Source organism: Neolamprologus brichardi, chromosome 22 (genome assembly GCF_056152115.1).
Source record: "Neolamprologus brichardi isolate AB-2024 chromosome 22, ASM5615211v1, whole genome shotgun sequence".
In the NCBI taxonomy this organism is placed as follows: domain Eukaryota; kingdom Metazoa; phylum Chordata; class Actinopteri; order Cichliformes; family Cichlidae; genus Neolamprologus; species Neolamprologus brichardi.
This window is the reverse complement of record NC_142124.1, coordinates 5,936,678-5,961,470: the sequence shown is the minus strand read 5'-3', so window position 1 is coordinate 5,961,470 and position 24,793 is coordinate 5,936,678. Positions and strand designations below refer to the sequence as shown.

At 37.8% G+C, this 24,793-nt stretch overlaps 1 protein-coding gene and 1 pseudogene across 1 annotated transcript; one reads left to right on the top strand and one right to left on the bottom strand.

Annotated features, from left to right (window-relative positions):
- Positions 1 to 3,621: 3,621 nt before the first annotated feature.
- Positions 3,622 to 11,216, bottom strand: LOC148096659 (major histocompatibility complex class I-related protein 1-like; annotated as a pseudogene).
- Positions 11,217 to 14,369: 3,153 nt separating this feature from the next.
- On the top strand, positions 14,370 to 20,532 carry LOC102786443 (class I histocompatibility antigen, F10 alpha chain-like). Its single transcript, XM_087834737.1, has 6 exons — positions 14,370 to 14,418; positions 17,684 to 17,950; positions 18,497 to 18,775; positions 18,863 to 19,162; positions 19,808 to 19,915; positions 20,483 to 20,532. Exons 1-6 carry the CDS (start codon positions 14,370 to 14,372, stop codon positions 20,530 to 20,532), a joined length of 1,053 nt encoding a protein of 350 aa, XP_087690863.1.
- The last annotated feature ends 4,261 nt before the right edge of the window (positions 20,533 to 24,793 follow it).

Here is a 24,793-nt window from a genome sequence, read left to right as displayed (position 1 = left end):
AAGCTTTAGTTTGCATCTCTTGCAGTTGTACAGTGTTCTTTCACTGCTGACTTTACTGCATCAACTTTCAGAGACGCCCTCACAGTTCTGGTTTTATATGCAGTGTTTTCTAGCAGCTCGGATTTGAAAGCAGCATGAATAAAACGTGTGCATGGTCCCTGGGGGCAGACATGCTTCACTTTGGAGTGAGGACTTATTACCACTTATCACTTATCACAGGATGCAGGAGTCTGTGCTGTCTGGTCTGCAGCAGCATGAATAACAGGTGGAATTTACAGCTTAATAATATTCAGTCCAGTAATCTAGAATGCCCAATAATATCCACTTAAAGGTGAAGCTGCTTGGATATTATGGTGGTCTTTATTTTAGATTCTCGCCACCTGACCACGACTTTGGTGTCCCACCCCGTTACTCCTTTTAGGACGCTCATAACGGTGTGAACTGAAGAGGCTAGGTGTAGAACATGTAGCATACACACGTCGGCATGAAATACAAACTGTACTGAACAAAACCGGATACAATGTGTTTTACTGGCACAACAAGCAGCTGTTTGGTGTCTTTGTACAAATTAACCAAAAGATTAAACTTTATTTCTTCATACCTTAGAGGGAGTTTAGACTTTGAACTCAGTCCACAGCTGCTCTTGCCTGAAGAGTGATCAAAGAGGATGGAGCTTTTGTTACATTTTAATCTTGTAAAAAAAAAAAAAGAAGTGCAAAACACCTAGAACAAGTTTGAGGTTTTTCAGTTTTCTGTGTCATGTTAAAAAAAACAAAACAAACAACAACTGTTATTTGTAATCTCATGTCCCTATAAATGATTATCTAATGAGAAGTTTCTGATTGCATGTATGTACATAAATAAAAACAGTATCCCATTACATTTTTTAGGAACAATGTAGCAAAGTTGAAAACAAAGAGTAAACATCCATCAAGTCAGTATGAAGCGACAATGGCTAAGAAACTTATCTAAATATAACAGTGATTGAGAGCTGACATCAGTCTTTATTCTAGTGAGACTTGAATAAGAAATGAATATAAAATAATTGCATCTATCCTCTGTATATATGGTGAAAAAAGAGACTGCAATAAACTCTCAGTAATGTGCATTGTGAGAGGCACTGCTATTCTCTAGTTTTTATTGTGCTCACGATTTGAGCCCGATAAGTTGCTTGCCTAACTGAACAGCTGCAACATTTGAAATAAGAACAAGAGACAGAAAAACAAAACAAAACACAGGAATCATCTTATAGAAGGAGCACTTATATATGTACTTACTTTTTTTTTCTTAATGGGTATTATTACAGATTTTCTTCATAGTGCTCTAAATCCAGCTTGTGGAGGTGTGATACATCCTCCACAGGCACAGCTAACAAGGAAAACACATCTCAAAGGAGAAAGCACAGGAAGCCAAAACATCACAGTCTCATATCAGACTCCTCTCCCTCATATGTGTTTAAGTTCTGCCTCCAAAGTAGGCGATTAATGTCATGACTGTAAAAATAAGCTTCACATTTCAGTTGTAAAGTTTTTGCAAGACTCGCAGTAAACTTTGAGAGCTTGATTAAAACGCTTTGATAAGTTAAAAATAGTACACAATTGGAACGAATTATAAATACACCATATGTTACGAAAAAAGTTACATTTGGAAGCTTTAGTTTGCATCTCTTGCAGTTGTACAGTGTTCTTTCACTGCTGACTTTACAGCATCAACTTTCAGAGATGCCCTCACAGTCCTGGTTTTACATGCAGTGTTTTCTCGTAGCTCGTATTTGAAAGCAGGACAAATAAAACATGCGCATGCTCCCTGGAGGCAGATGCACTTCATGTTAGACTGAGGAGTTATCCACCAATCATGCATGTGCACAGGATCAATCCAGCCTACAGGATGCACGAGTCTGTATTCTCTGGTCTGTAGCAGCATGAATAAGAGCTGGAATCTAAGGAATCCAGTAATCTGTGTTTGTATAAATTAACCAAATGATTAAACTTGTAATGTCATGTCCTTATAAATTATTAACCAATGAGAAGTTTTTGATTGCATGTATGTACATAAATAAAAACAGTATCCCATCACAATTTTTAGGAACAAAGTAGTAAAGTTGAAAACAAAGAGTAAACGTCCATCAAGCCAGTATGAAGCAACAATGGCTAAGAAACTTATCTAAATATAACAGTGATTGAGAGCTGACATCAGTCTTTATTCTAGTGAGACTTGAATAAGAAATGAATATAAAATAATTGCATCTATCCCCCCCCCCCAGATATTTAATAAATGTTTCCATGTTCCTGGTTCAGTTTCTCAAAACTCAAAGTGCAAACTGAAAGTCCACTCCTTTATCAGAACATGACACATCCCTTGGAAAGTGAAACAGCACTCAAATGTTCTCAAATCTGATTTCTTTCATCAAACCAATACACACCGCTTCCTCTTTTGTGTTTGACCCACAATCTGGTAAAGACCACAATACATATATTTTGTAAAGACTGAAAATATGCACAAATGATAATAAAATAATAATAATAAAACTGAGTTTCAACAATCTCTAAATTAAAAAAGTAGAGATTGAAAGAAAACATTTTGTTTCATTTTATGGCTTTTTGTAAGCCATGTTTCCACTCATAACAAACACAATCAAAGAAGTCCCTGTGATGATGGATATGGTTATGCTATTGAGCTTATATGATGAATATATGACAATTATTAAGTACGAGTAAAATTGCTTATGGATTTGTGGCAGGGTGTAGTTTGGGACTCAGCTGCAGGGAAGGGGTGGAGCAGTGGGCTCAGGGGACAGTGGTAGGAAAAGCTGGCAGCATAGCTAATATTCATCACACCAACCACACCTTTTCTATTTCAGTGGCTCCCAGGGGCCTGGAAAAGGAGGATAGTTGAAACTAGAGAACAGGATGGAACTGCCCAGAATGGTTGGAAAGGACAAAAACATCGTAAATAAACAATGTTGTCTTTTTTTAATGCAAAGTAGAATAAGCTGTAAAACTACAGTTTTACACAGTCAATGAGACTTTTTAACAGGATAAATAAAGGATTGTGAAAGTCACTTTGCCAAAAACTGATTGCAGCTTCTGTCTTGTGACAGGAATGTTTTTTGTGAATGGTAAATGGCCTGTATTTATATAGCGCTTTCCTAGTCCTTAAGGACCCCAAAGCGCTTTACACATCCAGTCATCCACCCATTCACACACACATTCACACACTGGTGATGGCAAGCTGTGGTTCAAGCTGTCTTGATATCATTCATGAGTGATACATTTGGCAAATTTTGCATATTATAGGCCAATAAGTCATTTACAGCAGAGTAAATACGGGCAATCACTTTTTGGCAGACTACCACTTTTTGGCACACCGCTGCTTGCCGTCTCTCTGTGTATCTGGCCTATACCACAACACTGTCTTCCTCCCCTTCCTTCATTCGTATAATGGTATGATCCCAGTCTGTTCCAGCATGCGATTGGTCGCATGGAGTGCCCATCAAAATAAAATCCCACCTCTGCCTGCATGAATTGTCAGTAGGGCTGAAGATTCGGCTCCCCACATACCCGATGGACCATTTATGACATATGAAATTGTCCCGCCAGCCATACATTTGACACCCCTGCTCTATATTGAGAGTAAGATTTTTCTTGTCTTCTGGAGGAGAGACAATGATGGAAGAACTGGAGAGAGGGGATGTTGGAGAGGGATGAATGGAGGCAATGGACAGAAGGAGTGATAATGGATGGAGAAGTAGAAAAGATGAGAAATAATCAACACAGAATTAGATTAGACAAAATTAAAGACACAGATATGATGAAAAATAAAGAAGCAAATGTAGTGTACATGTTAGATGAAAACCATTATACTAGCAGCAGAAAATAAGTCAAACTGCTGAAAGTCAAGTAAACCTGAGAATCAAACTATGATTCATATCATAATCATTACATATATTATTAATCTCTGGCTCTCTTCCACAGCAGGTCTTTTGTGCTTTCTTCCTCCCCCCCCTTACATGAGCCTGGTACTGTTGGAGGTTTCTTCCTGTTAAAAGGAGTTTTTATTTTCCATTGTTGCCAAAGCGCTGGCTCATAGGGGGTCATATGATTGTTAGGGTTTTCTCTGATGCATTATTTCATACATAATTATATACATAATTTCCTTAGAGATTTATAAAGTATTCTGATTCTGATTTGGATTATTTCAGGATCTGCTTTACAGTATAAAGTCCCTTGAGGCAACTGTTGTTGTGATTTGGTGTGAAATACTGACTGATAATGCTGTTGCATTAAAGCAAGAAGACTGGGTTTTAATCAGTGATGTATTTGTTTTTCTTGCGCCTGCGTGGATTCGTTCCATGAACTCTGGATTTCCCCTGCAAGGTGTGTGTGTGTGTGTGTGTGTGTGTGTGTGTGTGTGTGTGTGTGTGTGTGTGTGTGTGTGTGTTAGTTATCAAAAATGCTGTTTAAGTATTAGATTAGCACATTAGTATGAATGACTAGGAAAATCATTGTCAATTTCTATTTTTCCTGCCATCTCTAAATACAGTTTTGCCTAAAGAAGTTATTAATCACAGCTTTAACCAGCAATTGTCAATAAAACATTGTAGCAGTGCAGTAGCGTGTGTGGTCATTCAGGGTTACCTTCTAAATCATTTAATATAAAATCAGAGTAAATATTTTGTCATTATACATTTAAATTTTTTTTTTTATCATTTTAAAGGTACCTGTTCTCTGCAGGGAGCTTTTCCCACTGTCCAAATACCTCTTGAGCCACACTGGACAAATCTGAGTGTGGAACTCCTCGTTTCCTTTTTTATCATCTATGTCAGAATCCCAGCTCTGTTTTATCATAGCAGCCTCTGGTCTCAAAGCAATCCATGTTAATGTCTTAATATCAAATTCAAGAAAATCTTCTCGATCATATCCAAGCTGAAGTACACCAGTCACCTCTCCAGTGTTTTCATCCCATTCACAGCCGTTTATACTCTGTACTATGTGGACACCTGAACAGAGAAAGAGAAAAAAGATACTTCAACGAAACATTTTGATGTGTTTATGATTCAAGTCAGACAGTCTGTCAACATTTTCTTGGACCTGATTGATTAAAGTTACAAGAAAAAAGCTTCAGAAAGACAAGATACATAAACAGATTCATCCCAGGGCTAAAGGCAAAATCTAAAGCTCCCTATATTTTAACTGAAGACTAAAATCTAGTACTGTAAATGTATTGTTTTATTATCTTTTTAATGGATGTTCACATTAGCAATGTCTCAGGATTTCAGCTATCAATCAAGTAACACAAAATTAACACTTTAACCAATTCTACATTCATATATTTATTTATTTATTTATTTTTTAGATATGTTGAACTGCTGCTTTAATGTAAAAAATAATCATTTAAAGAAGTCTGGCAGATTCTCAAAACACTGATAAGTGTACATCTCTGAGTGCTTACGGTAATTATCTAATATTTGTTTCACCCAGTCATGTCTTGGTTCTAATATTTTGTTGCTGGTGTCACAGTAACCAGCCTCTTCAAGTGAATCAACAAATGGCGACATGAAAAGCCGAACAACAACAATGCTGTTTCTTTAGAGAGTCTTAGCTTACATGTGTGTTTATTTCATATTTTCAGTTGTTTCCCTCCACGGCTAAATAAATCGGTTTCAGTAATGTACTGATATACAAGAATGGACATAAGGTGCTTCTTTCAAAGAAAAAACTCTTTCTGCTTTGTATGTTGTTCAGTATATTTCTATGCAAAACAAGAGGAATTTCAATACACAGCAGTATATTCACAGTTTAAATCAGATATTTACATACACTTTATAGAAAACACAAGAACATTTTTTTTTACTGTACAACATCAATTTAGAGTAAACCTGTTTTGTTTTAGATAAATAAATATTGAAATATCTTTTGAATTAGTTAAATGTCAGAATAAAACATCAAATTTAGGAGTACATATACACCAAGTTTATTGTTCATTAATAAGAAAACTGCAGACGATTCCATTGTGAGCTGAAGAAGCTTCTGATTGGTTAGTAGAGTCCATGTGAGTAAATTGGTGACACACCTGTGGATGCATATAAGGCAAAACACAGAGCCTGTTTCTTTGAAATGGGAAAATCAAGAGATATCAACCAAAACAGCAGGAAAAGAATTGTGGAGCTCCATAAGTGTGGCTCAGTTTTTAATACAGTTTGGTGCCATTTACAATTTAGAAATACAGATAGTTTCTCTCTTTACTCTTAAAGTTAACAAACATGTTTTTTATATTTATCAATCTAAAAAAATAAACATTTAGTCTGATTTGATGTTACAATTAAAAAAGTGTTTTTATCTGAAGAGTTTGTAAATATCTGGTTTCAACTGTATATTTGATGATGTTGGTGTTTGGCTTGATTGTCAGAATAAAGAGGGAGAGAGAGGAACAGAGAGGGAGAAAGAGAGGAACGGAGAGGGAGAGAGAGGAGCAGAGAGGGAGAGAGAGGGAAAGAGAGGAGCAGAGAGGGAGAGAGAGGAGCAGAGAGGGAGAGAGAGGGAGAGAGAGAGGAACAGAGAGGGAGAGAGGAGCAGAGATGGAGAGAGAGGGAGAGAGAGGAAAAGAGAGGGAGAGAGAGGAAAAGAGAGGGAGAGAGAGGAACAGAGAGGGAGAGAGAGGAACAGAGAGGGAGAGAGAGAGGAGCAGAGAGGGAGAGAGAGGGAAAGAGAGGAGCAGAGAGGGAGAGAGAGGAGCAGAGAGGGAGAGAGAGGGAGAGAGAGAGGAACAGAGAGGGAGAGAGGAGCAGAGATGGAGAGAGAGGGAGAGAGAGGAAAAGAGAGGGAGAGAGAGGAAAAGAGAGGGAGAGAGAGGAACAGAGAGGGAGAGAGAGGAACAGAGAGGGAGAGAGAGAGGAGCAGAGAGGGAGAGAGAGAGGAGCAGAGAGGGAGAGAGAGAGGAGCAGAGAGGGAGAGAGAGGAGCAGAGAGGGAGAGAGAGGGAGAGAGGAGCAGAGATGGAGAGAGAGGGAGAGAGAGGGAGAGAGAGGAACAGAGAGGGAGAGAGAGGAAAAGAGAGGGGGAGAGAGGGAGAGAGAGGAACAGAGAGGGAGAGAGAGAGGAACAGAGAGGGAGAGAGAGAGGAACAGAGAGGGAGAGAGAGGGAGAGAGAGGGAGAGAGGAGCAGAGATGGAGAGAGAGGAAAAGAGAGGAAAAGAGAGGAAAAGAGAGGAACAGAGAGGGAGAGAGAGAGGAACAGAGAGGGAGAGAGAGAGGAGCAGAGAGGGAGAGAGAGGGAGAGAGAGGGAGAGAGGAGCAGAGATGGAGAGAGAGGAAAAGAGAGGGAGAGAGAGGGAGAGAGAGGAGCAGAGAGGGAGAGAGAGAGGAACAGAGAGGGAGAGAGAGAGGAACAGAGAGGGAGAGAGAGAGGAACAGAGAGGGAGAGAGAGGGAGAGAGAGGGAGAGAGAGGGAGAGAGAGGGAGAGAGGAGCAGAGATGGAGAGAGAGAGGAACAGAGAGGGAGAGAGAGGGAGAGAGGAGAAGAGATGGAGAGAGAGGAAAAGAGAGGGAGAGAGAGGGAGAGAGAGGAGCAGAGAGGGAGAGAGAGGAGCAGAGAGGGAGAGAGAGGAACAGAGAGGAAAAGAGAGGAAAAGAGAGGAAAAGAGAGGGAGAGAGAGAGGAACAGAGAGGGAGAGAGAGAGGAACAGAGAGGGAGAGAGAGGGAGAGAGGAGAAGAGATGGAGAGAGAGGAAAAGAGAGGGAGAGAGAGGGAGAGAGAGGAGCAGAGAGGGAGAGAGAGGAGCAGAGAGGGAGAGAGAGGAGCAGAGAGGGAGAGAGAGGAACAGAGAGGGAGAGAGAGGAAAAGAGAGGGAGAGAGAGAGGAACAGAGAGGGAGAGACAGGGAGAGAGAGGGAGAGAGGAGCAGAGATGGAGAGAGAGGTAGAGAGAGGAAAAGAGAGGAAAAGAGAGGAAAAGAGAGGGAGAGAGAGAGGAACAGAGAGGGAGAGAGAGAGGAACAGAGAGGGAGAGAGGAGCAGAGATGGAGAGAGAGGAAAAGAGAGGGAGAGAGAGGGAGAGAGAGGAGCAGAGAGGGAGAGAGAGGAGCAGAGAGGGAGAGAGAGGAACAGAGAGGGAGAGAGAGGAAAAGAGAGGGGGAGAGAGGGAGAGAGAGGAACAGAGAGGGAGAGAGAGAGGAACAGAGAGGGAGAGAGAGAGGAACAGAGAGGGAGAGAGGGAGAGAGGGGGAGAGAGAGGAGCAGAGAGGGAGAGAGAGGAGCAGAGAGGGAGAGAGAGGAAAAGAGAGGGAGAGAGAGAGGAACAGAGAGGGAGAGAGAGAGGAACAGAGAGGGAGAGAGAGGAGCAGAGAGGGAGAGAGAGGGAGAGAGGAGCAGAGATGGAGAGAGAGGTAGAGAGAGGAAAAGAGAGGGAGAGAGAGAGGAACAGAGAGGGAGAGAGAGAGGAACAGAGAGGGAGAGAGAGGGAGAGAGGAGCAGAGATGGAGAGAGAGGAAAAGAGAGGGAGAGAGAGGAGCAGAGAGGGAGAGAGAGGAACAGAGAGGGAGAGAGAGGGAGAGAGGAGCAGAGATGGAGAGAGAGGAAGAGAGAGGGAGAGAGAGGAGCAGAGAGGGAGAGAGAGGAGCAGAGAGGGAGAGAGAGGAGCAGAGAGGGAGAGAGAGAGGAACAGAGAGGGAGAGAGAGGAATGCATGTAATATTTATTATATCACATGTGCATATATTATTCCCATTATTATTTATTATCCCCTATATAAAGTCATCCTAGACTGTGTTTGATGATCTGACCGGTTGATTCTGTTTTTCAGTTTCCTTCAGTATCACAGTGTTTCAGTGATTTTGTCTGGATACTGATCATGCACTGAAAACAGCTTACAGAGCATTCGGCTGCTCTAATGGAACAGTTTGAAGTCAGTGTGATAGTTTCTTTTATTTAATAGTTTTTCAGACAGAAGACTGTGGGCACAGATCTGAACTCTTTAACACAAACAGTAAAGCTTTATCTAAGGAAAGCAGCAGAGAGAACAGAGCAACTGACAAACAGTCTGACAATAAAAAAAAATGCCACAGGCCAAAGTTTACCACAGAGACAAGTATCTGAGGATATTGTGAGAAAGGGGAAGTAAAGATCGCTGAGAGTAAATTTACTAGAACCAAAAATCAGCGGAGATTGGGGAAGTTTAGATTGAACCCTTTAAAGGCAGCAGACAGTTGAACAGTATCAGAAAAGTATGTTATTAGTTTCTGTTAGAGGGCTACTGAGCTAATACTTCGTTAGTGGCAAAAAAACCCACAAACTTTTCAAAATATCATTACTAAACACTAACATATGTGAATTATTTCATCCTAACTGAGACTTTCAATCTCTTAAGTAAAAACCTTATGTGAAAAGCGAAACAGTGAAAACAGATTTTAGGAGAAAGTGGAAAGAAGTGGATTCAGCTTTTACCCTTTACATGCACCAGGCGTACAAGAGGACTCACACTCCAATAACTGCACTGAGTGAAAATAGATATTTGCTATTGTCATTGGATGTGACACATACAAGATATATTATCTCTCTTGAATGAAAGCTAAACTGAAAACAACAATATAGTTAAGAGATAGAAATGTTATAAGTGGTTTAAAATGCTTAAAATGCCATAGAAACAGACCTAAAATCTTAGAAAGACAGATCAAGAATAGACCATGCAAGAGTGCTATTACTGTGCATCTAGAATGAGCTTCATGACTTTCTCATAGGTGTTTCTGGAATTAAAAAAAAGGTTTACAGAGTTAAACAGAGCAAAGCAGAGAAGACTTCTAATGTATTTTCTGGTAGCCTTTTCTGCTTTTTATTGTTTTACAATAATATGGATAAATCATTGTTCCGTCATTCAAATAATCAATCGTTTGTCATGCTTAGATAAACGGCTTCTAAAAAGAGGAGACACACAAAAAAAACACAAGTTTCTGGGCATTTTAATTTTCGTCTTTGAGTTTCTGATTGCAAATTTAAAGGTTATGAATGTATATCGTAGGCTAAATAATGGACTGTTGGAAGGATAACAAATATATTCAGTGGTGCTGTATTTCTATGTCTTTGGAAATTATCCACTCTTGTTGTCTGTTGGGAAATGTCAAAGTTGTTAGGATTTCTTAACAGTAATAGACACACAGATCTGACAGACAACTGTTTATGCACAGTGAAATTCAGAGTGAACTCCTGGTATGATTTAGTGATCTTTCTCTCAGGAAAGGTTGTCCCACTTCATTTGGTTTGTATTTTGTTTTGTTCTAAGTGTAACTTCTGTTCTTGATTCAACAAAACTGTTAAAGCTACTCTCTGTGTTGAGTGCACTCAGTAAAGAAAACTGTGTTTGTTTTTTATGTGTTTACATTAGAAACATTGTTTCCTACTATTTTTTTGTTTTACAGTTAGTAATAAAAGATATTTTATCATAGTAAATATCTCTGTTTAGCCTTCCACTAAAGGCTATTTTTTAAATTTATTTTGTAGGGGGTTTTTTTTAGAAAAAAAAAAGGTTTTCATATTTGAATTTTATCAGCTTCACAAACTGCAGCTATCTTACAAATTCTAATTACTGATGTCAGGATAGCATCATAACGAGAATATCGTTGTTAGGTTGCACAATAAATCTACTGACTCACATGTGTTTTAGACCAATGGGAGTGTTCTAAATATTCATGTAAACAAATTTTTGGAAGTCTGAAGTTCCTTAAAATAAATAAAAACAGATTTAAAACAGTGATTAGTGTTTAATCTTGCAGATATTACTACTAAATGACTGGACTGCATACTTGTTTAGACCTTTCACTAGGCTGACACTAGTACTCTTACTGGTATCCAATAGTAGGGTCAGTTTACTTCATTACTAGGATTATTTAGATTATTTATTTAAATTAGATTATTATTTATAATCTTATGAGGACTTTAGGTTCACTGTCAACACATCACACCTAGTACAAACAATGGTCTCAGTGTGAGCTGGATTGCGATGGTAAAATTAATCTTGTAGTTTCGCTAATTTACAGATTCTTCATATAACACCAGCAGCTAAGCTCCTGCAAACTCCATACCTTCTATTCCTTTCTGCATCTGCAAGGCTGAGGGGAGCTGAGTATCCACCATTTGACTCCACTGCTGTTCAGAGCTTTTCGGTTCTTTTAGTCCCAACAAGCTTTCTGTCATCTTTGTCCACTTGCTCAGAGATTTGTCTTTACCCATGTCTGCTTGGGGCTTTTTTTTTTTTCAGCATAGAGCATTAAGAAAAAGTTGGTTGTAAAATGACACACCATCTCTTCACAGTGGGGATGTTGTAAAGACTCACCTTTAAGCACATCCCAGCACATCCACTCACTTCACCAGATGCACCTTCTTCTTCTTCTTCTTCTGTCATGTTTAACGGCAGCTTACATCCAAAAATGTTGCATTACTGCCATCTCCTGGCTTTTAATCTTAGTTCACTCCTGAATCCTCCGATCCTCTTGATGACCTTCTTCTTCTTTTTCTTCTTGCAAGTATCATTGGCGGTTGACCAGATGCACCTCGTTTAGTTCTCTCACTTTTGATTGGGTGTGGTGCTTGCCCTTAATTGCACTCACCTGTCATATGTTATATAAGGACTGCATTCACCTATAGATCACTCTTTCTTCACTCCCACACGGGGCGGCAGCGGAAGTGAGGTTCTGTTTACATCTTGTGATTTTGTATTGTTTAAGGTAATGAGTAACTTAAATCTCTTTGTTTCTTTTCAGCGTTAGCAGTCCATGTGTGTCTTTCCTTACTGATTCTTTAAATAAAAGGAGAATCTTGTAAATGCTTGATGACTGTTTAATCTCCTTCTAATCGAATGAGCCCATGATGGTAACAACTTCAAACCTCTGAACCTTCCTTCTCAACAGGGGACTAAAAACAAAAAGTCTAAACATTACACATATAGCATGACATATCTGGAAAAAAAACAAAACAAATCATCATTATTGATCATTCACCATCCATTTGTGGTTTTCCTGCCAGCTGTAGGTGGGCTTATTTTGGGCCGTTTCTGAGGGTAAGAGCAAATATTTTTTTTTTTAGATTGGAGGACTTATTTCATCAGAGTTGATCTGGTGGGTGATGGTTTGAATCTTGCACAGTTTCAAGTCCAGTCCATCAGATTTTCAATGTTTGATAATCCTGGAGCTTTAACCATACAGAAAGGATGAAGTTATTTGTGTAGCTTCTCTTCTGCCCTGCTTTATTTGCAGGTAAGAAAAAACCATTTAACCAAATCTGTAAACAGCAGCATATTTGTTTTGCTTTTGTAGGTAATTCATAGACTAAATATCAATGCTCATTTATTCATTTTATGAGCATATAAAACAGGATTCAGACAAATATATGTTTTACCATGTGTATAATTTTGGAATTTTATTGGTGTCACAACTCTTTTTCATTGCTATCATAAATTATACAGATGAAAAGGTTTGGTGTAAACAGTGTGAAAGGAGTCAGGTTTTCTTATATAAAAGGTTCAAATCAGATAAATCTGTTTTGAACCTTTAATTTTTAAGATGATTATTATCAATATTTTTGTCGTTCAGAGAAGGGAAAACTTTTATTTTCTTTACTCACACAGGTTTATTATTTACCTATCAGTTAATCAGAGTCCAGTGGAACCAAATATGCTGTGAAGGTGGTTTAGCTCAGCATCCAATCACATTCACATGCCCTCTGATCACAGCAGTCTGTAATATTTGATTGTGATTTATCAGTTCACAAGGAACTAAATACTAACAATTCAGTCAGATGCTTTAGTGATAAAGCGATGAGGTACTATGTAGAGTGTTTTGTATCAATACTTCAGCATGCAAAAGAAGAATGACTAAGGTATTAACTGAGTATTAATAGTTATGTGGTTAAAGGTTATGTGATTGTAATCACAGATTCACATACATCAACTATCAGGTGCTTTCTAATTTGTTCCTCGCATTGCAGGTGTGGCATTTGTTTATTTCAAAATTAAGAAAGTTGTGAAATCTCAAATGGGGAAACACTGTATTTAGGTTTTGTTTTTTGTTTTTTAATTTGTGTTTTAATCCATACTGGGAAATTTAACATAGGTCCAAACACCCACAGTCTGAAATAAGTCTAAGTCTCAGAGCTACAGTGAAGTGACTGTATTACAGTAGACTGAAGATCGTACAGAAATGTCTTCTATCTCTAATATCTGCATCTATGACATGGATGAGTAAAGAGGTGCAGGTTAACAACAAGAGTTGTTATACTCTTGTCTGGTAACCAGACAAGAGTATAACAACAATTGTCCCTGGGTTTCTGTTAGGAGTTTTCACTTCTCTGTTTTCTTGTGGTATGTACTGTCCTTTGATTTTCCACAGTCTGCATCCTCAATGATAAAAGAGAAAGAAAAAAGAAAATCACCAGATTCTTCCAGTAGTTGGCGACAATTTTCTTGTCATTGTTGTATTATTGTTGCATTTCCCATATCATTAAAATAACCCCTCATAGTTCACATTAAATTCTCAGTGCATTCTTCTTCAGGGTCACTCATATGTGCAAACGTTCATCCAAAATTGATGTCATATTTTAATCAGACTCAATAAGATCAATGATTGCATCATACAAACTAAATAAATAATTCAATAATTAAAAAATAATCATGTTTTGCTTAAGTGAATTTCTCAATGAGCTGTATGATGATGTAGCTGTAATCACATTTAAAATTGTCTAATATTCTTCATGAAATACAAAAATATGTCTTTAAGCATTTAATATATTTTATGTTTTTCTGTTTTGAATACAATAAAATTAGAAAATCATTGCATTCCGTTTTAATTTAGGTTTAAGACAGCATTTGTTTTAAATCGGGGTTGCATCTACTAGGCTATTATTATTTTAGATGAGTCAAAATCAAGTTAACCCTCTCAGGCTCAAATTAAGTTTTTGTTGCTAATGCACAAAAGAATACCTTCAGTGGTACTTCTGAGTAAAAAAAACTCATAAAATATGTATGTGAGGTAATCAGGTTGTTAACTGTTAAAGGTTAACTGTTGCAAATCTGCAACGCCTGCCTTGAGAGGGTTAAAAAAAACTTTATATGCAAAGCATTAAAGTTAATAAAAAATTAATTAGTTTTGATACTTTAACATAAAGCTTTCATTTTTAATAAAGCACAAGTGTTTTGTAAGTGGAGTCGTGGGCGGCTCTTGACCCCGAGTCATAATCTTGATCGCAGTCTCTAGGATGGGATGTGATGTTTCACATGCACTTCGGCACAATGCATAAACGTTTCCTCTTTCATGTGAATTAATCCCCGGGCTAAATTAGAACAATAGCTCACTGCTTTGGTCCTATATGTATAACCCAAATAAAGTTACGATGGGAAGGTTCTTATTGTTGCTTTTCCTCTGTCACTTTTCATCATCAGGTAAGATTCTTCATATTTTCTTTGGATACTTGCACTAGGTCTGTCTTCAGTTTCACTTTTACAACTAAATGAAAATATGTTTTTAATGAGAGGAGAGAGAGATCGTGTACAGTTGTATGTTTTACATTTGCTTCCATAAATCACAGACCACAAATCAACTTTTGAAAAAAGAAAAAAAAGAACGTAAATAGCGATGTCGACAGATTAATGTGCTGTCATATCCACTATATATTATACAAGCCGTTTTCAGCAGCTAACTGGGAACTGGGACAGCCAGACTTTAAATACAGGCTTTTTACTTTTTTGTAATTAATAATAATATATCATTTAAAAAAATCTCTTCTCCAACAGAAATCTTGTCTTCAGAATAGGCTGTAGTTTGTGAATCATTCCTCACCGCCCACTCAAATTGCACTAGAGTGAGTAGCAGAGTAGAGCAATAACAGGTGTAATCTAAATCCATGATTACATATTCAGAGGGTGGACCCTCCTTTCTCTGTCATTATTATTTGTGTATATTGTAGCGTTCCTCCGACAGAAGACAGAGACAATCGGTATTCCGTTTACTGGCTGTTTATTAAGAACAGTAACACTTGTGGCCATTGCCAATGCCAAAACAACAGGGAAAATGCTCTCTCCGGAATCAAAACAAACCCCCACTCTTTCACTTCCCCAACTCACACTTCACACAGGCTGAAGAACAGTTAAAGTATGTTTTCTGTTGTCTTTGTGAGTGGTGGAAATGTGCGTGTACACACTATCTTGCTCTGACAGCACAGACGTCCACCTTTGCTTTTTTAGAGATGCAGCTCTGCTTTTTATTCTGGTGTGTGTGTGTGTTTGTGTGTGTGTGTTTTAAACATATAAACACAGTAACAGGAGAGTTTGCAGAGTGAGACTCAGGAGGTGAGTTGAAGGCTGTCCACTCAATACGTTAGAAACAGTTTGTTATTTTATTTTCCTTTTTGGCTAAAAGAAAAGCAAAAGCGCTATTATTTAACTCAGGAATGAAAGGTCAAAAACTACATTTGAGTCAAGTGAGCTACTGTCAGTCTAGCTGGTGTACTATTGTGGGGTAGAGGGATAGTTAAAGGAACTGAGATAGTCTGTTTTCCCACAGGATGTAAAATAAATGGAAATATTAAAAGTTATTCTGACGCTACTGATGTTGTTGTCTAAGGTTTTCTGTGTTGTATAAGTCGAAATTGGCTGTTTCAATGAAAGTTTTAGCCGACTGGTCTCAGGCCTTGTACAGTATGAGCAGAAGCAGGTGGAGACAACAGCACATAGACATAGCACTCATTATTATAATATAATGACAGTATTAGAGCTGCAACATTATGAATACTTTCTATGTATGAACAACATTATCACACTGAAAGATCATTATTTGAAAATATGTTTTTATCAATGTTAACATTCTAAATATGACAATAATTCATCTGAGTGATGCCCCACACCTTCTTCAAATCAAACACAATTGATGTCAAACGTTTGTGCTGCAAAAACCTTGGTTATTGGTGCTATCATTTTAAAGATTCTGGAGGTCATCCAAGGCCAAGCAGCCCCTTTCTTTACAGTGAAAAGGCAGTGAAACATAAACCAGTATTGGATTTTTTTTTTTTTATCATGATCACACTCTTTAAAAGTAAAAAACTAGGTTCACTTTTAATAGTTAAAATAAACTATGCATTCTGACGGAGAAAAAAACTATTTGCAAAATACAAAACTATCTGAAAAATGTAGGCATGCTTCCTGTTAGAAAACTCAGAATTGTCAAATTACATGTATGTAGAACCTTTTGAGCATTTCAAGTTTAATACAGTAACAATAGCTAGTTCATCACAAACCAGCAGAAACCTAGCAGAGTTGATTAACACCAATTTTATCTGTTTTCGTTAATGTTGGGGGGGCTGTTTGACCTTGGATAACCTCTAAAAAAAAACTCTAAAAACTTTTATTAATATCTTTAAAACAAAATCATCACAAACAAAAATTTTTGCAGCACACACTTAGCACAAACGTTTGACATCAATTTTGTTTGATTTGACGAAGGTGGGGGAGCCACCTTCACTCATATCATTACTCCAAAAATGGCTAAGTTGTCTAGCTAGCCTTACAGAAATTGGATGTTTTGGGGCTATTCACATAATGTTCCCAAAAGATTCTCTTAAGGTCAAAACTTTCAAGGACCCTTCTAAAAAAATAACCTTTAGGGAATATACCCTGAAGATTGAAGGATATTGTTTGTGTGGAAATCATGCTAACCTGGTTACTTAATAAACAATAAATTCTTAATGAAATAAGTTAATATGAGGGTAAGCACAAGCCTTCAGCAGCCAGTTTGAATGGAATGATAAGACACATTTGCTCATTTTGTACTTTATGGTGCCACAATGTTACATTATACTGAACATGTCATCTATGTGTATATTTCCCAAACTATCCGAAGGTCTTAAACAGCTGACAGGTGGGTAAAATGTTGATTTGTGGTTTGTACGAGTCCAGTCAGAGCACTGTTGTTTTCCCACCCATCCATTTTCTTCTCTTTATCCAGTTTAGGGTAGCATTTGAACTGGAGCCTATCCTAGGTGCCCATTTAAACTTTACTAGATATTTGGATGGATGGATGGATGGATAATTTGTACAGATACACATGTACATTTCCATGAACTGGATCTAAAAAATTTTTAGCAAGGTCTTTGAACTTGTCATGCTTTAAGAAATGCTTGTCAGCAGTTTTGGCTTCTTCCTGTGGATGCAACATCTGGACTATAGAGAGTGGAAGATGGAAATTGGACATTTGTTTAAAGACTAAATAGTAAGCTATTTACGCTTATACATAAAAATCCTGTCTTATTGGTTGCATGGTGAACAATTAGAAGAACTGCCTTGTTGCCCTTAATCCCACCATTATAAACCCAGGGAGAGTTACTTTAGGCTCCACGAACAATACAGTAACTGAGTAGTTTGAGATGTTGCTGAGAAAGCAGTTTTTTCTCAGTGTTTCTGTTGAGAATGTTTATTTCTCATTAGTTCTAATTGACAAATGCATTCAGGTTTCATTGAAGATGTACACCAAACAGCATTAGCATATTATCTGTGATCTCAGTTAAACCTTTATTTTGGAAAGGATTTTTTAGAAGTTACTTAAAGAGTTACTGACAAAATATATAAATCTTTAAATATAATGCTGAGAGTAGTTAAAGAAAGTTGTCTATATAACAGCAATGCCATCTAATTCAGAGTCTCATCATTGTTACAGTAAAACACTCCTTGCAGTATTTCTTCACTCACACAACTGGAGTCCAGAGCATCCCTGAGTTTGTGGCTGTTGCCCTTTTTGATGGAGTTCAGGGAGGTTACTATGATAGCAGCACAAGAAGAGCAGAACCCAAAACAGAATGGATTAAAAAGCTCATGCAGGATGATCCTCAGCACCTGCAGTGGTACGCTGATCAATCTTTGCACACCAATGAGGATTTCAAACATTACATTGGGAGTTTAAGGCAACGTTTCAACCAAACTGGAGGTATGGATTTGTCTAACCTGTTACTGCTGAAAATATTTGTATTTATCCTGATTTGGTTTGAAATAGAAAACTAAAAGTTTTTTTTTAAATTAGGTTAGATATACAGGGTGGGCCATTTATATGGATACACGGGAATGGTTGGTGATATTAAAGTCCTGTTTGTGGCACATTAGTATATGTGAGGGGGTAAACTCCTCAAGATGGGTGGTGACCATGGTGGCCATTTAGAAGTCGGCCATCTTGGATACAACTTTTGTTTTTTCATTAGGAAGAGGGTCATGTGACACATCAAACTTATTGGTAATGTCACAAGAAAAACAATGGTGTGCTTGTAAAGTATGATAATGAGATCTGCTACTTTACTCAGAAAAATGAAAAAAAAAAAAAGAACAGTGAAAGAAGCAGAGAAAAAATGTGAACCTCCCACAGTGACCACAAGATAATAGACTGATTTTTGGGCCAGTAACTGTTTGATCCTCTGTTTTTGTGTCTGCAATGCTGACATCTTACTGGTTTCATGCAGTTTTTCTGGCTGCCTTTTTACAGGTGTTCATATTTTGCAGAGTATGAATGGCTGTGAATGGGATGATGAGACTGGAGAGGTTAATGGCTTCATTCAGTACGGTTATGATGGAGAAGATTTTATAGCATTGGACCTGCAGAAACTGACATGGATCACTGCAAAACCACAGGCTGTCATCACCAAACTGAGATGGGATACTGAAAAAACTCGATTAGAACACAATAAAGAACTTTTCATCTATAAATGCCCTGAGCTTTTAAAGAAGTATTTGCAGTATGGGAGGATCTTTTTGCAGACAGCAGGTAGAATTACAGAATCTGATGTAGAAAAAAATAGAAAATTTATATTGCAATTTAAAGACAATGTAGCAACTTCCTATCTCTTTTCAGTCCTACCTTCAGTGTTTCTCCTCCAGAAGTCGTCCTCCTCTCCAGTCAGCTGCCACGCTACAGGTTTCTATCCTCACGGTGCCGTGATGTTCTGGAGGAAAGATGGAGAGGAGATTCATGAAGGTGTGCATCACACAGAGAGCCTCCCCAACAATGATGGGACCTTCCAGATGAGTGTTGATTTGAAACTTTCAGTCACACCTGAAGACTGGCAGAGGTACGACTGTGTGTTTCAGCTCTCTGGTGTGAACGAGGACATCATCACCAAACTGGACAAAGCAGTGATCAAGACAAACTGGGGTAAGACTGGATCCTGCGACGGTTATGAATCATTTGAGTAGTTAGGTGAGTACTCACACCAACCCTCTGCATGTACTCTTTTACTACATCCACAGATCCTCTCTGTGGTCTTTCTCTTTTCCTCTTGACTGCCTGGTCCATCTTTAACAACTTTAACAAGCTATGTTTTTCACAAATAGAATTACATATACTATCATGTATTATCATGTTTTTATAATGGTGTAAAGGTTTTACATTAAATTGTTACATTTCTTGAGGCGATGTTGGATAAGCTGACCTTTGCCACATTTATATTCACCAATCCAATCAAACAATACTTTTAGTAGCTGATAAAGAAGAAAGAAGAAAGAAATTAATAACAAATCAGTAAGATGCTTCACTGAAAAGGGAACATAAATAGCAGAGAACGGAAGTAAGTAAAATGTAATGAAATACTATATGTAGTGTTTTTTTATCTTCAGTGTGCACAAGACAAATGTCTAATGTTGGTGTATTAACTGAGTATTAATGGTTTTGTGTCGCTTCTTGTTTCAATCAGAGATGTCAGCTGCATCAACTATCAGGTCCTTACTGAGTCTTTCCTCACTTGTTCTTTAGTTCATTTGTGCTCTGTGTTATAAAGTGTTTCCACATTTTGTTCAACAGAGAAGCCCGCTGACATCAGAGCTACAGCGGTTGTTCTAGCGATCGTCCTCATTGCAGCTGTTGCAGTTGGGGCAGCTGTGGTGTTTGTCGCTTACAAAAGAAAGAAAGGTGAGAGATCTGTTGGGGAAATGTTGATTTTAATTTTTGAATTTGTGTTTTAATCAATACTGACAAATTTCACATTAAACTGAAACACTCACAGTCTGAAATAAGTCTCAGAGCCAAAGTGAAATTATTATATTACAGTAAACTGATGATGTGAGAAGCATCCGTGTTATAGATAATTACAGAGCTGCTGATCTTCATAGCTGTGCAGAACACCATTTTTTTAAGTCTCTACCTGTGAACTACATTTGAGGAAAAGAGTTTGCTCATGTGGAACAGCGTAGAACATACTCCTGCAGGCATTTAGAACATAAAGCACACTTATAATCTCATCACTACTCTCTAAAAACATTAAGCATCACAGGAACGCTTGTTTTTATTATGTTGTGTTATTGTATTTTATGCTGTTGTATTCATGGCTTCTTGATAATGTGACTTCCCTATTCATATTTCTGCTTGCCTGACTCTTTGTTGCATGTTTATCTAGAGAGTTGGAGCGTGTTTACTAACAGAAATCAACATTCACTGTACATTATAGAAAATTTTAGTTTTATCTTTTTGTTCTTACAGCTCCTGACAATGTCTCTGAACAGTCTGAGAGACTAAATCCACAAACGTGACCGTCATTCAAGCTGTTCTGTGCTCCACTCTCTGTATGACTTTAGTCTGGCTGTTTCAGTTCTTCCACAGTTTGAAGTTTTACATGTTATATAATGATTAAAATTCCCAGCAGGTAACATAATAACATCTTATAGAAGCTTTTTGTTGTTTATTTGTTGTTTATTTTAATGGCATACACTGCAAAAATATGCCTCAAATGAAGCTCAAAGATTGATATAGAATCACTTCAAAAACATAATTTATCTTGGTTCATTTACATTTAGGGTTGTAACCTCTTCTGAAATGTTTATGTATTGCCCCCCTTTATTAAATCTTTTGCATAATAAGTAATTCACTACCCAAATAATCTTTTCATCTAATAAATGAATAATTAAACACTTAGAAACACTTCCTATTCAGTTTTGATGACATTATTCTTCTTTCTCTATGTCTTTCACACATAAACCAGAACAAAGAACTCTTTGACAGCTGGGCACCATGTGCTGAAACACGTGTACTATAACACCTGATTACGATGTTATGTGATTACATATGGAAAGAAGTATTTCTCAAGAGTGTTACAAATGTGTATGTGTGGTCCTTTAACTTTTTACTTTTACCTAAAACAAACAAACCAGTCAAAAAACAATATTTTCAATATTATTAACAATATAAAAAATTGCTATAATTCCTTTATCATGATAACACTTAGCTTAACTGCATTTCATTCATTTAACATTCTGTATTATCTGTTATTTACTCTCCAAAACTATATTTCCTTTTTTGTGCTGTAAAAATGCTTCTATGCTATAAGGCTCTTTTTATTAATAAAGTTTAATTGAAAAACAAAGTTCACTCTGAGCTGCTCTGTGTGTGTTTCTTTCAAAGAGAGAGAGACTCACAGAGAGGGAAGTAATGACATCAAAATTGAATTTAACTGAAAGAGTTTTGAAATGGTAACTTTTAGCATAACCTTAACATACCTTTTTTTTTAAGTATACCTGTAAAGTTCAGTTCTGGGTTTCAGTTCTAATCATCATGTCAGAAAAGATCAACTTCAAATCATTTAACGGTCACCAGCTGACCCCACCATTAAAAAAACAAGTCTGTTAACATGAAAATAAAAATAACAGTCACAGTTGAAGGGTTATCATTTACACCACAGTTACTGTTGATCCAAGGGCGTAGATTTGGTTTTGGCATTGGTGGGGACGGATGATTCAACCACCGAACTCTGCCCTGTTCCTTTTTTTTTTTCCTTTTCATCTTTGCTTCTTGATAAAAAAAAAAAAGGAGAAATATACTTGCTTACATATGCTATTCTACATGCTTTTAAACCATTTAAAATTACAATTCATAGTTTTATATGTGACTTATATAATGTTAAATTTCTATTAAACAAATGACTGACTAAAGTATTTTAGGCTTTAGTTTACTTCAACCATATTCCATACAAAAGTAAAAATAGCTTCAAATACAGTCATGACAATAAAAGAATATGACTTTAAGGACTTAACAACATTACTTCAGTTATAGTACACCAACATCTGTTATACATTAGCACTAAGGGAACACTGAATGACCTGCTGGTTTTTGTCCATAAAACTACTCATCTAAGATTACCACAAAGTAAAAGATCTCTCAGCAAAATTATGCAACATTTTAGGCACTATTGCCCCGATCAAGTCAGTGAGCTGAGATTTTTTATTCTAAACATGAACTACTGTTACAGCAACAGACATGGACTACTGGTGTCCCACACAACAACTCAATGTCCACTATGTGAAGGGGCCACACACATGCCTTCTCCTCTCGTTAACTGAGATAAACTGCTGGCATATTTGTTTTACATCTATACTGTCCAGTCTCTCCTGGTGGACCTTAGCCATCTTTTTAGTCTTCTGAGAGCACTGAAGCTTCTTTCAGCCTCAGTACATGGACAAATGGCAAACGGAGCAAGGACTAAACTATACTGGGAACAAACTGACTACTGAACACGAACCTGAACATGAATGACAGCAAGCAGATGACGGCTGACAGCAGGGAAAACACACAAGTGATACATAGGTGGGTGGACAGACAGACCAGCGACTACAATGACAGAAGACGCAACTTAAATACACAGAGAACACAGGGAGATTACACACAGGTGGGAGTAATTAACGAGACGAGACAAGGGAGGTAAAACTGAACACACTCACATGAGACGCAGACCTTCACAATAAAACAGGAAACAAGAACACACTACACAAAGACGCAGACTCGACACTGACAGACAGACAGAATATAACACATGGAACCTGAACTATACTATATAGACACAACCAAAGGACAATTCCTAAAACATGAATAAACAGACACATAGCTTTCCAACAACAACAATAATAATAATAATATTATTATTATTATTTACAATAATCAACAAAGCACAAGAGTAACAAAACAATCATTCAAAAATAAACCAAAACATAATAAACTTAGAATGCTGGGTCGAACTGACCCAGAACCGTGACAATGTGTTTTACATCTATACTGTCCAGTCTCTCCTGGTGGACATACAGCAGCATTGTTTAATCTCATTTGAGTCATTGTTGACCTTAGCCATCTTTTTAGTCTTCTGAGAGCACTGAAGCTTCTTTCAGCCTCAGTACATGCGTTTTATCCTCAGATTAAAATTATTACTATGTGCTTGATGTGCCTCACCTTTGGCCCTGGCTCTTCCCCTCTGACTGCACTAGGACATATTGCTACCTGATAAAATAACACATTGATTCGTGCCATATAAAACGTGAGACATGTCAATTCAGATTGTTTGTCAAATATACACTAATGAATCAATTTACATCAGCAGCCTAACAACTGTCATGATAATAAATACTAGTTAATCTATAGCACCAAATCATCAGCCAGTCACCTGTGACCTCGCCTCTTCACCTCTGTCTGAGCTACAACATGGCAGAGCTGCCTCTGTCACCTGATGAATAACAGTGAGACATTCAACATACATGCAGTCACACATGTGCTTCAGATACAGTCATGAACCATCAAGTCATCATCCAATTTCACCTGTGATCTTGTATCACCATTACTCTCTATCACCTGACAAATAGGACATACATGACAATAAGAATAAAATGTGCAGCTGCTTCAGTGTTTCTGTCAATTTGTGCAGATCTTGACTCATCAGTAATGTTTGTAGGGTGAGTGCATTTTTACAACAATTTGTGCAAACTGCACTACAAGGTGGAATATTTGCAAAATCATGACTACCTTAATGATATATTGTCTCAAAAATGAACCCTATGAATATGTCAGCACCATTAGGATGAAATTATTGTGTCACCAACATTTTAACGTTAGACATATAATTTTAACTTCCTCTGTAAACTAATATCCTTGCTTGTTCGAGGCTGCCGTTTTCTCTGACAGTTTCAATCAAAATTAGAAATGCTGCTCTGAGACTGAGATAACTAATAGTGCTGCCTGTTGTGCAGTTAGTTTCCAAAACACATTATTCATGGTTGCATACAATTTTAGACTGATGTGGGCCAAAGCCTAGCATAGCCTGTAACGTTATTGTGACGGACACATTTTATGAGTGAACTTGACTTTGCTGCCTTCCTCCTCTCCTCCTTGCAGGTCCTCGCAGCGCAGGTTTGCCGCTGCTAAAACTAAACAGAGCTCCCTGAAAGGCACAGCCAATCACATTGGCCATATTTGTCACATGACGTAGGACTCCAGTAGAGCAACGGTCCCCAACCCCCGGGCCTCGAACCGGTACCGGTCCGTGAGTCATTTGGTACCGGGCCGCGAGAGTTGAGGCTCAGGTGTGAAATGTATGGTTTTCAGGGTTTTTATCGGTTTTCAGTGTTATTTTGTTATCGTTTTTATCGTTAACTCGGTTTTCCTGGGTCTTTTCACGTGTGTTATGAATAAACCTTCTTTTTTTCGGTACCGGTACTAGTTTTATTTTTGTTGTATTTATCCGCGACACCTTAAAGGCCGGTCCATGAAAATATTGTCGGGCATAAACCGGTCCGTGGCGCAAAAAAGGTTGGGGACCGCTGCAGTAGAGAACGTAATTTAACTCTTCCTGCACCACTGGGTGAATGACACGTTGACAGATCATTTTTTTCTTTCTATCGGGTTTGTTTTTCTTTACTCGAAGAAATCAAATTATTGGTGGTGACAATTCAATAATTGCTGGATATTGGTGGGGACATGTCCCTTCCGTCCATGCCAAATCTACGCCCTTGATGTAGATGTTATAGAATGAATAAA

What these genes read in the sequence shown, in the direction of transcription:
- LOC102786443 (XM_087834737.1), top strand. Translation starts at nt 14,370, where the DNA reads ATGGGAAGGTTCTTATTGTTGCTTTTCCTCTGTCACTTTTCATCATCA. An exon ending in CTGTCACTTTTCATCATCAG is followed by an intron (nt 14,419 to 17,683) that starts GTAAGATTCTTC and finishes TCATTGTTACAG; the next exon opens with TAAAACACTCCTTGCAGTAT. An exon ending in ACGTTTCAACCAAACTGGAG is followed by an intron (nt 17,951 to 18,496) that starts GTATGGATTTGT and finishes GCCTTTTTACAG; the next exon opens with GTGTTCATATTTTGCAGAGT.